Source organism: Zingiber officinale, chromosome 7A (assembly GCF_018446385.1).
Source record: "Zingiber officinale cultivar Zhangliang chromosome 7A, Zo_v1.1, whole genome shotgun sequence".
Classification (NCBI taxonomy): domain Eukaryota; kingdom Viridiplantae; phylum Streptophyta; class Magnoliopsida; order Zingiberales; family Zingiberaceae; genus Zingiber; species Zingiber officinale.
Window position 1 is genome coordinate 102614497 of NC_055998.1, and position 13608 is coordinate 102628104.

The window sequence follows — 13608 nt, forward strand, 5'->3', positions numbered from 1 at the left end:
CTCAAAACCTTTGTTGGAGAATGCACAGACAAATTCTTTTGGCATGCACGTCTTGGTCATCCATCTCTATGTCTTGTTCAGGATATTATTAATCGTTTTAGTTTACCAATTTCTTTAGCATCATCATCTCATCTATGTGAAGCTTGTATGAAAGTAAAATATCATAAACTACCTTTTGTATTCTCTACTCGCAACTCTAGTTTTCTTTTGGAAATTATTCACTCTGATGTATGAGATCCTGCTCCTATTATTTCTAATTAAGGTTTTCTTTATTATTATGTTATTTTTATTAATAACTTTAGCAAGTTCACTTAGATTTTTCATTTGAAAAGAAAATTTGATCTCTTCGATATTTTTTTGTCATTTTCAAAAGTATGTTGAGCATTATTTTGATCGTAAAATACTCTCCCTTCATTTTGATTGTGGAGAAGAGTATCAAGCGCTTCATCGTCATCTTACTTCTTTTGACATCCTCCATCAAGTCTCCTGTCCCATACTCTTGAACAAAATGGATCCGCTGAGAGAAAATATCGTCATGTGATTGAAATTGCCGTAACTCTTCTTAATCATGCCTCAATTTCACTTGAATTTTGGGATGATGTTGTCAAAACTGCAGTCTACTTTATTAATCATTTACCCACTTCACTACTTGAAAACTAGTGTCCCTTGGAAAGATTTTATAATCATCCTCTAGATTGCTCTTTCTTCCATATCTTTAGTTACGCATGTTATCCTTGTCTACGACCTTACTCTAAACACAAGTTAAACCCTCGCTCTCAACAATGTGTTTTCCTTAGTTATAGTAATTTGTATTATGGGTACCGTTGCCTCCATATTTTAATCGAGCGGATATATATTTCTTGACATGTTACTTTTGATGAATCTCTGTTTCCGTTTGCAGTTGGTATCTCAGATCCTCCTCAGATAATCAAGGCACTTTTCTAATCACCGAGTAATATGCTATAATCCCCACAGATTGCTTCATCAGAACATATTGAAAGTACAAGGGGGGATGGTATCTTGGGTCTTGCTCTATCTCTACAAATTCTTGTAGATTCAGCGACTAGTGGTGATCCACTCTTTAGTTCTGATTCCCATCTGTCTGACCACTCATCTCCGAGTAGTTCTGATGATGATACTCCTCGGCGAATGCTTTTTCTAAGTGATATTTATGTACGATGTTAACCAGTTTCCACTCGTTATCCTTTTCCACGTGCTCTTATTGTTTCTTCAAATTTTGTTGAACCTACTAGCTTTACACAGGCAGTCAAAGATCCAAATTGGCGTGCTGCGATGACTACAAAGTTTGATGCTCTTCTTCGCAATGCAACCTGGAGCTTAGTTCCTCATTCTATCTATGAATATTGTGGGCTCTAAATGGGTTTACCGAATTAAGTATCGTGTATATGGATCTATTGAACGTTATAAAGCTTGCCTTGTTGCTAAAGGCTTTAATCAACAACCAGGTATTGACTTCAATGATACTTTTAGTCTAGTCGTCAAAATTATGACTATCAGATTGTTACTGTTTATAGCTGTTAGCTCCAATTGGTCGATACGACAATTAGATGTTTTTAATACTTTCCTTTATGGGCACCTTGAAGAAACTGTTATTATGAAGCAACCATGGATTCATCCATCCGCAACTTCCAACACATGTGTGTCAACTTTAGAAATCTATATATAGTCTTCGGCAAGCACCTCATGCATAATTTCATCGTCTATCTACTTGGCTTTATACTCAGGGATTTTCTAGCTCAAAAACCGACTCTTCCCTATTTTACAAATATAATGAGGAATTTTCAATATTTGTTCTGATTTATGTAGATGATATCTTAATAACTGGTAGTGATCAAAACGACATTACTACTTTACTCCATCTTCTTCATCAAGAGTTTCCTATTCAGGATCTTGGCAACGCTCGTTTTTTTCTTGACATTGAGTTTCTTTCACATTCTGAAGGTTGTCTTCTTTCTCAGAATAAATATATTATGGATGATGCACGTCCTGTATCCACACCAATCATTGAAGGTGGTTTCACTGTACCTTCATCCTCCTCTCCAATGGCTGGACCCCATATCTATCGAAGTATTGTTGGTGTCCTATAGTATGCCACCATTACATGACCTGATATTGCTTTCGCTATCAATTGTGCCTGTCAATTTATGCATGCTCTTACTAAATATCATTGAGAATGTGTTAAGAGAATTTTTCGATATCTCAAAGGCACTATTCTACCTGGTCTTCTTTTATATTGTTAGTCCTCACGAGAGTTGATTGTCTACAGTGATGCAAATTAAGCTAGATCTCTCAAAGATAGACGTTGTACTAGTATATATGCCATATTTCTTTGGCAAAGTCTTGTTTCTTAACTTTTAAAGAAGTAACCTACAGTCTCTCGCTCAAGCACTGAAGTTGAATATAAAGCTATAACTAATGCGACGTCAGAAATTATTTGACTATAATCTCTTCTTTTGGAATTAATTTTTTTTTTTCAATTGTTACGCCCAAAGTCTTGTGTGATAATATTGGTACAGCTTATCTTGCGACAATCATATTTTTCATGCTCGTACCAAGTATATAGAAATTGATTTTCATTTTGTTCACCAGCGTGTGACGACTCGACAACTTTCGATTTCTTACATCTCTACAGAAGATCAAATCACTGATATAAATTACGTTTCACCAAGTTAGTACTCAAACTCAACGTTCAAGCTTCTTAGGCCTTCCTTGCTGTTTATACCAAGTTAGGATCTGTCCTTTTGCTTCTCAAGGTTGCATAATACCAACATGCTTAAGTAACAAGAGTATGACAAGCTCTGATACCAAAGAAAATCCATCCATTGGTTTTGCTAAACCAAGTGATTATCAGGGCATAACACCTGGAATCACTTCTATAATTAAACAAAACAACACCCAGATCTATTTACTTGTCCAAATAGCTGAAACCCTAAAGGAAATTCAGCAAGACCTTCGAAAGCAAAATACCCCTTCTTTACCACCAGACCTAATTTCTAAACTTGAAAACCTATTGCTTAACCCCCCTAAACCTAAAGAGAAGCCTGGAAAGTTAAGAGTTTTTAAAGATCCATACAAAATCCTAAAACAAGAACAAGAAAAATTAAAGGGAGTATGGCCACCATCACCAGAATAGAACAACAAGTAGCAACAATTCCTTTATTTGAAGATCAAATAAGAAGCTACAGGAGAAATCAACGACGTCTTTATAACACTCAACAAGCAGCAAGAAGGATTGGACGTCAACTCACTGGTGGAACACCATCAAGATATACTCTTGAGCAACAACTGGAACCAGAAGTTCAGTTACAACTTTCAATGCAAGAACGGGCCGCTATAGTACCAGCAGAAGTACTATATCACTCCAGAAGGGATGATACACATCACAGAGTTTATGTGCACAGATCTGAAGAAGCAATATTGGTGACTGATAATCTCCAAGTTGATAGACATTTTATTCAAGAAGAAAGCTTTGCCCAGTTTCAAAGAAGCCGCATGCAGTACATCCACCTGGGAGTTCTTCAGGTACGAATTTAAATACTGCATAGGCAATATGAAGGCACAATGACACTAACTGTCTTCAGAGATAACCGATGGCAAGGAGACCAAGCTATTCTGGCAACAATGGAAGTTGACCTCACGCGTGGAAGCCAGATGATTTATGTTATTCAGAAGTCATGATGACTATTGGAGACTTTTACAGCAATATTCAGATCTCTATCCTTGCACGAGGATATGAGGCCTGGCAGAATAGTGAAGCAAACCTATTAGTCACCAGGGGAATGGTTGGTAGACTTTCTAATACACCTAATGTTGGGTTTATTTATGAAGTGCAGGAAGTGGTGGATTATTTGACCTCTCATGGGGTAAATGCTCTTCCTGGAAGAAGATTTTCCACAAGAAACCTGCAGGGACTAAATTGGGTCATAAATCCAACCCAGATCTCTATACCAATGCAACCTGCAGAAGTGAATAGCCAGACAATGATGGACGGACAAATCTCATTAAGTTTCAGCAATTATACTGCTGCACAACCATCAGAAGCGCCAAATTACAATAATAAAGATGAAGAAGTATATGAGACTTTGGCGGTTCTTATAGAAACTCAACCTGGAGTATTTATGAACTATGATGGAACGGCAGAAGAATATTATGAAGAGAATAATGAGGTCTATAAGGGAAAGCAGAATTCAAAATAGAAAACCGGAAGATGGGATACTCTGGGGCAACCAAGCGGAAAGTTTGATTATTATGTTAATTATGATATCCCGAAGATTCCTTTTGATTTAGAACTTCCCCCTCCATCTGGTTGGGGTGATGAGGAAGACAATAATCCAAAACAAATAGAAGATACGCCAAGTGAAAGGTATTCCTCAACAATAGAACCTCATATTCTAGTTAACAAAATCTCTCCATATGCAGTTACGCCCACAAGGCAAACCGAAGGATCTGCTGGCCTAAATATATTAGGCAGCCATGCAACAGTCATCGAACCATATGGTCGAGACTTAATTCATACTGGACTAAGAATTGAAATTCCCTATGGAAGGCTAGCATCTCGTTCAGGCATGGCATGGAAAACTGGTGTAGAAGTAGGAGCCGGTGTTATTGACTCCGACTACCGAGGTGAAGTACAAATTCTCTTATTTAATAGAACTAACCTCCCAGTTTATATTTCTCAACAGCAAAAGATTGCACAGCTAATACTTGAGAAAATAGTTGTTCCCATCAGTTCCCGACGACCTATATGAATGGCTGGTTATGCCATTTGGTCTCAAAAATGCACCTGCAATTTTCCAAAGGAAAATGAACTTATGTTTTAAGGGAACGGAAGATTTTATTGCAATATATATAGATGACATTTTGGTATTCTCTCCGGATGAGAAAAGCCATGAGCAACACCTCCAAAAGATGTTAAGTATATGCCAGAAGAATGGGTTAATTCTGAGTCCCACAAAAATGAAAATTGCGGTACCTGAAATTGAATTTTTGGGAGCTATTATTGGAAACTGTAGAATCAAGCTTCAGCCCCATGTGATTACAAAAATCGCTAATTTTAATGATAATGAGCTGAAAACAACCAAGGGAATGAGATCTTGGCTAGGGCTATTAAACTATGCAAGAAATTATATCCCGAATCTGGGAAAATTACTTGGGCCCTTATATGCTAAAGCATCCCCTAATGGAGAAAAGAGGTTAAACCAACAGGATTGGGATCTAATTCATCAGATCAAGACCATAGTAAAACAGTTGCCTGATCTTGAGCTACTCCCACCCGAGTGTTATATAATTTTAGAAGCAGACGGATGCATGGACGGATGGGGAGACATTTGCGAATGGAAGAAAAGAAAGTTTGATCCCATTTCTTCAGAAAAAATATGTGCTTATTCCAGCGGCAAATTTAATCCACCCAAATCAACAATTGATGCAGAGATCTATGCCGTCATGAATACCATGGAAGCCTTAAAAATCTATTTCTTGGATAAAACTGAGCTTCTTATCAGAACAGATTGCCAGACAATTATTAGTTTTTTCGGAAAAACGGCAAATCATAAACCTTCTAGAGTATGATGGATCTCTTTTACGGATTATATTACTGGGGCCGGACCAACAATACAATTCGAGCATATAGACGGGAAAAATAATCAGGTAGCTGACTCTTTATCTCGTTTAATTTCTGTGTTAATATTTTCAGAATGGTCGGAGCAGCATTTAGGCCAACTAGCCATATTGGCACCAGCCATCAAAGAAGTCAGGAGCCAGCCACATCCTCATGCTCAGGAGCTATTGAACAAGATGATGCAAACCCTCTTAGTTTCGCTGAGCAATACTAGAACAAGCTTGACACAAGGCATGGGAAGCCAGTCCCACTTGACGAATTCAACCAAATCTCAGAAGATTTACACACTATTGAACAAAGGACAGCCGCCCGAGCCATCAATGCCTTACAGCAACTCAGACTGATCCATTCCCTTAAGAAACAGGAATGTAATAAATGTCGAGGGAAGATAACTAGTGGAACGACTCCCGTTGAGGTTGTCGGGGTCATGACAATAATTGAAAATAATCTCTAATTGATTTCAATCAATTGAGATTTATTATATTTGACATCACAATCAAGATTGACATGAATCAAATAGTAAAAATAATATTTTCAAATCTATTATATTACTATGCTTATAATTATTACGATTATATGTCATATTTAATCTTTCCATTATTGTTTGGACAACTTGTATAAATAAGTCTATTGGCTTTAATAATAATATGAAAAAATATTTATTCTCTATTCTATTTTTTTTCTATCTATTAGTTTCTACAAATATAATGTGGTTGATATCTCTAGCTCCTATAATTTATATCTTGTATATGTTTAATAGTTATAGTAGTTCTATGGTTATAGTAGTTCTATTATCAAGTTAATAATGATAATTATAAAATAAAATAATATGATAAAATTTAAATGATGTTGAAAAATATAATAAATGGTTAACATAAGAGAATAATTAAAGTGATGATTTTGATGGATGATGACTAAACTAAATATGAAAATTTATTTGATGGATGATGACTAAACTAAATAGGAAATCTTTTTTTAATGGATAGTTACTAAACTAAATGAGTTTTTATGAATGATGACTAAACTAAATTGGTGACTAAATGATGTTATTTTTTTATTTTTACAAATAAGGTGATAATATAAATAAAATTGTGAAAAAAATTAATTAAATGCGAGCAATTTAAAATTACCAACTAAATAAACAAAAGTCATTTTTTAGGAAGAGGAAATGTATTTATATCCAGATGATGCGAGCTTCGCTGATATTGAAGTTGCTTGAATTCTGAGTTGGAGCAATGGATGAAGTTTGCTCATTCCGCTCTTTATTGGATTTAAAAGAAATAATAGCCATTTTCTTATAGACTGAAATTCAAAGCTCAATTAAATCGTTTAGTGATTCTATTGACTCTTAGTTGTGTCAGTGTATGTTGTTTTAGATCAGGTAGAGGTATGGTTACAGGCGACATGATTAGTTAGTTTTTGTGATGCCTTAGAGGGAACATACAGATTAATGCATCAAGATGGAGGCAACAATGATTTTGATGCAGATCGAAGCAAGGCATAGAGATGACAATGCAATTGTGCTACTGATTGATGTTGGAAAGAGGTGCTTATGGTGAAGAGTTGACAGCATAGTCCTAGTGGCACTAGTTAGCAACACGATGAGTAGTCGTCTGTTGGCAAGGCTCGACAGAGGTGTGTGATCTGAGGTGGATGCGATCAAGACTTGCTTTGACAAGCCGAAGGTAAGGTTAGTGGATCAGAAATGAAGTAGCCAAACAAAGATTATGGTGTGACATTTGTGAAAACAATGATGTCTTGACTCAGTTGATGGCACTGATGATCAAGGTGGAACCAAGCAATTGTTAATGATCTTGCCAAAGAAAGAGGCGTTAGGTGGAGATAGCAGATGACATTGGATAGGTGATATGAGTTGTATGACAGGGTGAAACTCATGTGGAGTAGTAAGGTGAAAGGGCAAGAACAGAGGCGACGAAGGTCTTCATGGCGGCAGGGCATTGATGCTCGTGGTGGTGATGTTGCAAAAACAACAACGTGGAAGTTACTGCACTATCTTTTTTTTTTTTTTGCAAAACTATTTCTCGCTTTTTAATTCTCTCCCTTTTTCTTTTGTATTTGTGCAATGTCTCCTGCTTTTTCTTCTTTTATACTACTACTACTACTACTACTACTACTACTACATACCTCTCCTTGTTTTTTACTCTCAACTTCTTTTTTTTCCTTCTCTCTCTTTTTTTTTTACCTATTTCTATAGTAACATTTTTTTAAAGGATAAATAACGGACAACTTGGTGCATGAAGCTCCCGCCAATATAGGATTCCGGGGAAGTCTATTGGATATAGCCTTATCTTGTATTGCAAGAAGCTATTTTCACGACTCTAACCCATGACCATTAGATCACATGATAACAACTTTACTGATGCGCAAGGCTCCCCTTCAAACTCTAAATAATAAAAAAATAAATAATAAGTTGGTTGTTGATGCTGCCTGAGGAAGAGAAGATGCTGGTTGACTCAAGCAAATCACTGTTGTGTAGTGAACGTGAGGAGACCTGTGGAGGCAAATTGAGCTTGAGTGGATTCAGTTAGTAGTGAGAAGGAAATCATGAGAGTTGGAGGTTAGTCAGAGATGGAGGTATAATACTTAATTTAGGATTCAACTCTTATACCAATTGATGCAACACAATAGAGAAAGAAGACACGATCCTCAAAAATTTCAAGACTTTGGACTCCTTTTATAGATTTGACTCGAGAATAAATATTTTAAATAAGAAAATATCCCAATTTTAATTGAGATTAATTGTCTATTTGTTACCAAATAGAAAATATCAATTACCAAATAACAAACAAATCAAAATTTTAATTTATTATAGTCATTTTATTCTTGAATATTCTTCAATTTATTTCTTTTATTACCGAAACACCAATCTGGAATTATCATCAATTTATGATCAATTATTACCTTTTGATGCTAATTTATTGCTTTTTAATAATGCAAAGAAGGAAATAAATTAACATAAAAAGACTATAATTGAAAAACATAAATTGAAGATATTTCTAGAGTGACGTTTTAGCAATAAAAGAAAATAAACTGAAGTCTATTTGATAATAAGGAAGCTACAAAGATTTGGATTGTTTTGTCATTTTAGTTATAACCCCTATTAAAATTATTTTATTTTCTTATTTAGAATATTTATTTCCATATATAATGTTGAGTTAAACGTATAAAAGGAGTCTAGAGTCTTGTAATAGAAGTTCCACTTTTCTTTTCTGCAGGAGAGTTTACTCTTTCACTAGATCGATCCTAGATCAGTCGACTGTCCAATCGACTCAGCCACGAATGTTTCTGTTCATTGGTGGAATTCAATATCTCATTTTGAGCAGGATGTTACCTCATTTCACTTCATCTATCTGATCACCAGTTTGAACAAAAGTAGCTTTTTACTACTATGATTTTAATAACCTTGTTACTTGCATAGATGATTCACTTTTGAAAATGTCATCTGATAGCTGTTAGAATGTTTTAAATAGTATAACGATGGTTCTGAAAAATTCTTGCCATTTTTTAAATATTCAAGTTGATTGCCATGTCAGTTCATAAATTTGTCTGACAATTCTTTACTCCATTTTCTCATTAGTGTCAACGTTTGTTGATCTTTTTTTTCTCTGATCATGTGACCAAAAGGTCATGAGTTCGAATCCTGAAAACAACCTCTTATAAAAAGCAGGGTAAGACTGCATACAATAAATCCTTTCCAGGGACCCCGCATGGCGGGAGCTTCGTGCACCGGGTTGTCCTTTTTTATGTTTCAGTGAACTTATGGTCTTTTCGACAGCTCTCACATTTATAGGTTCTAGCAGGCTTTCTTGCATTATTCTGTCTTCTTTTATATTCTATTTGTTCGATGCCCCATTATGTTGTGACCTTAAATAACTACTTTATATTATATTTCAGAGGTTATAACTTCTGCTGAATTTCATCCGATCCAGTGTAATATGCTGGCGTATAGTAGCTCAAAGGGATCAATTCGTCTTATAGACTTGCGTCAATCGGCCCTATGTGATAGTCATTCTAAGTTGTAAGGAAGCATGACCTCTCCTTTCAAGTTTAACATTTCTTGATAGAAAATAAGATAACATGAGTCAAGATTGTTCTCAAGTTTCATGCATTTTGTATATAACTGATGAGACATTCTTCTACACAGGTTTGAGAATCATGAGGCACCTGCTTCAAGGTCTTTTTTCACTGAGATTATTGCCTCAATTTCAGATGTCAAATTTGCCAAGGATGGAAGACATATCTTATCTCGGGATTACATGACTCTTAAGGTTCATCCTTGCTGATCACTGCTTCTTCACTTTTCATTTTTCTGGGGAATCTTCTACTGCAAGAAAAATATTTCTAAAAGATTGCCTTAGTTGAGCACCATGTCTATCCAGTTTTATATTAGCATAATGCATTGATAAATCATACATGAAAGGGGCATCTAGTAGGAAACTTGAAGTATACAATCTCCACATTACATATTCTTCTGTAGCTGATGTTTAACATGATTAAGCCATTTTTACTAAGGAAATCAGAACAATTTCTTTATCAATGTGGTGCTTGTAAAAGAAGCACCAATCTTTATCTTCTGTTGCAATGAGATAAACCCACGGTTGCATAGAAACATAAACAACGACAATCATGACTTAAAAGGTGTCCACTGAGAATATTACAAATAAATTGGATGCATTTTTTATTTCTTAAGCCTATAAGAGAATTGATCATCCTAACTAATTTGACATAGCACTAGTGCAGAGTTCCTGTGTACAAATCTTATAAAGGATAAAAGAGAAACTCTCCTCCCTGTTAAGTCAAGATGTCAGTACAAGTGTAGATTGATTTTTTTTAATGATCAAATAATCAAATCCCTGATTATTGGGATCAACTATATGATTCTTTTCCCCTATGTTTGTGAAGGTAATATTTTGTAATGAAGATATTATTCATCCATAAGTCATAAGTGAAAAAGGACGTAATACATTGTCAAATATATAATAACCTTTATGGAACTTGAAGTTCCTTCTATCAAAAGACTAACTACTATGTCAGTTCCTTTGCTCTATTATGATAAGTAGAAGACCCAGCGAAGAATAGTAGAGGCACTAAGTTAAATATTTCTATCTATTGTAACATGTCCAGAGATTTGCTTTTCTGGTTATTTTCCTTTATATATAGTTGCTTATCTTTTGTTCTCTATTCCATCTATTAGATTAGTACAGTTATTTCAATTATCCATCTCTAATATTTGGTTCAAGTAAAATGCTATAATAGAGATACAACATTTGTGTCTCTCTAACCTTTTAAGTCTCTTTCCTTGAATTTGTTTTCTTACAGCTTTGGGATATAAATATGGATTCAACTCCAGTTGCTACCTTTCAGGTTCATGAGTACTTGAGGCCAAAGGTGAATTGTCTCTTTTAAATACACATAGGAATAATTGCATCATGTGCATTGTAATATTTATGGATGAAATTTTGTTTCAACTATATATATTGACATGCAGTTATGTGATTTGTATGAGAATGACTCAATTTTTGACAAATTTGAGTGTTGTCTTAGTGGAGATGGGTTTCGTGTGGCAACTGGTTCTTACAGGTATTGCTCTAATTGGTCCTTCTGATGACTGATTTGTCTAGGATTCAATAATAATGTTGCATCCTTCATTTGCAGTAATCTTTTTCGTGTATTTGGCTGTGTTCCTGGAAGTGATGAAGCTACAATTTTGGAAGCCAGTAAAAATCCAATGAGGTGACGTCTCAATCTTCTCATTATCCTTATTACGTTTATCAAATGCATAATCGATCATGATTGAGGTTCTGATACACATTTTAGTCATCTTTTTTGAATTGGTCTTTTGAGGAAAAGAACGAGTGATTTTAAATGTCAGTAAACTTTTACATGCATTCAGCTAAAATAGTATGGAGAATGGGAGTATTTCATTCATTAATCCCTTAGAAAGTTACTTAAAACAGTGTGTACAAGTCAATATGTTTAAAATGACCAGAAAGATTAATGGCAGGAACAAAATCTAATAATGTGTTTTTTATGGAAAGAATGTAGGAAGGAAATAAGGTGACAAAAATTTCTCCAGTGATACTTTTTCTTCTCTTTCCTTTGGTGGATAGGAGGTAGGGAAGCAACAGCAAGGAAAATCTTTTTCTAGTTTTTTTTTTCCCTTTATTTCTTCTATCCGATTTAGGAGGAAACTCACTTTTGCATGCAATAGCCCTCAAATCTGAACTTTTACAAAATAAAATTATTTTTTATTTTCAAATTCATTTTTGATTAATGGTTTTAATTAATAAATTTTTAAAATTTTGGTTTTCCTCCCTCATCTCCTTCAACAGTGTGATAGAAAATATTTTATAGTCCTTTTTTTATGAATTTTCTTCTTCTACCCTTTTCTTTACCTAATTTTGCCTTCCTTTATAGGAAACCTATAGTAAGGTCAACCAAGTTTCTACTTTAGTTGAACCTCTAGCCCAATGACTCTTTTACCTTTTCCTTTTTACAGACTGCATCAGGCTAAACAAAAACTGCTATTAACTTCACAAACAAACTGTTGTAATGGATCATGCAGAAAGTCATTCTTGACGTTGAATCATGCTGTAGACATTTAATCTAGTACACCAAGTGGTGCTTAGTGAGTTATTGTTACAATCTGCAACTAATATTATTTGATATGTCAATACTGTCGCATATTGCTGCTTCTGAATCTAAGAAGTTGCTGTTCGAATCTCTGAAAGCAGATATCTATGGTTATGGCATTACTGCTTCTCTGACTTATTGCCTCGCCCTATGTATCACGAGCCTGCATTTTTTTTGTTCGTTTTTTAAGAAAAAGTGCTACTTTTTTCCGGGGAGAGGGGATCTGCAAATTCTCTCTCATTTGATCAATACAGATGCATATTTCTTAAGACTTACTCCTATCCTGGCCATTACTAACTTCCTTCTGATGGTTTAGCTTACCTTTGCATTTGCGTATATATAGGAAACAAGTGCAAAACCCTACAAGAACTTCCAGATCTCTTGGTAGCTTCACACGTGGCATGAGACGAGGTTAGTCATGCAAAAATCTAGTTTCCGTTGCTTGGCATCCAAGTAGTTTCTAATGTCATTTAAAGAGGCCCTTTGATTTATAACATCCCGTTGGGATCCATTTTCCACAGGAGCAGAAAACCCAAATGTTGATGCCAATGGAAACACATTTGACTCCACAACCAAATCACTTCATTTAGCTTGGCACCCAACGGAAAACTTGATAGCTTGTGCTGCTGCAAACAGCTTGTACATGTACTATGCCTGAAGATTTTATTTAAAGTACCTTACAGCGGCACCTATATTTCAGGTTGCTACTTGTGAAAGCCTGGGGGGCCTTTCAGCTGCAACCAACAAGGGGCAGTGGATTAATCTCACACGATATTGACTTGGGAGCACCAAGAGACTATGAAATCCACAAGGCAACTAAATTGTTGTTTACTTTGTCAGGCTCTAAGTATGGGGAATCTGTATTCATATTCTTTTATTTTGGGTAGAGATTGCACATCTATCTACCTTGTTGAGCATCAGAATCCCTGTTAACTATTAGCTCTCTTATGACTAATCTAGGGATGGGTGTGGGTAGTTTTAGTCTTCAGAGTTGTTATTCGCTTAACTCTACAATTACACTGTAAAGGGCATAGCTGATCAGGGCATGCAATAGTTCCTTTTATGAATGTTCTTCACCTTCCATTCTGACAAATTGACATTTTTTGATCCAATGTTTTACCACCTTTATCTTGTTCTAGTCAAACAGAGAAAATGCAAGATACCCTATTGGTTCTATGGTCATGGAAGGTTTGTGTTTCCTTCTTTTCAGAACGTGTTCTTGTATTATCTTGGGCAAATTTGTTTGATTCCAATACCCAAGAGGCCAAAATCTACCACATGGCTGATCTTTCAATGTGTGAAGTATACAGTCATTT

At 35.3% G+C, this 13608-nt stretch overlaps 1 protein-coding gene across 2 annotated transcripts in view; it reads left to right on the plus strand.

Annotated features, from left to right (window-relative positions):
• The window catches only part of LOC122001925 (serine/threonine protein phosphatase 2A 55 kDa regulatory subunit B beta isoform-like), a 31306-nt gene extending 17933 nt beyond the window's left edge, over positions 1-13373 (plus strand). For both annotated transcript variants that reach the window (XM_042556920.1, XM_042556921.1), the window contains exons 8-14: positions 9554-9677; positions 9804-9927; positions 10979-11047; positions 11148-11239; positions 11315-11392; positions 12636-12703; positions 12814-13373. In XM_042556920.1, coding sequence (XP_042412854.1) covers positions 9554-9677; positions 9804-9927; positions 10979-11047; positions 11148-11239; positions 11315-11392; positions 12636-12703; positions 12814-12950 — 692 coding nt within the window. In that variant the 3' untranslated portion in view covers positions 12951-13373. The remainder of the gene's footprint in view (positions 1-9553; positions 9678-9803; positions 9928-10978; positions 11048-11147; positions 11240-11314; positions 11393-12635; positions 12704-12813) is intronic.
• Positions 13374-13608: the final 235 nt, after the last annotated feature.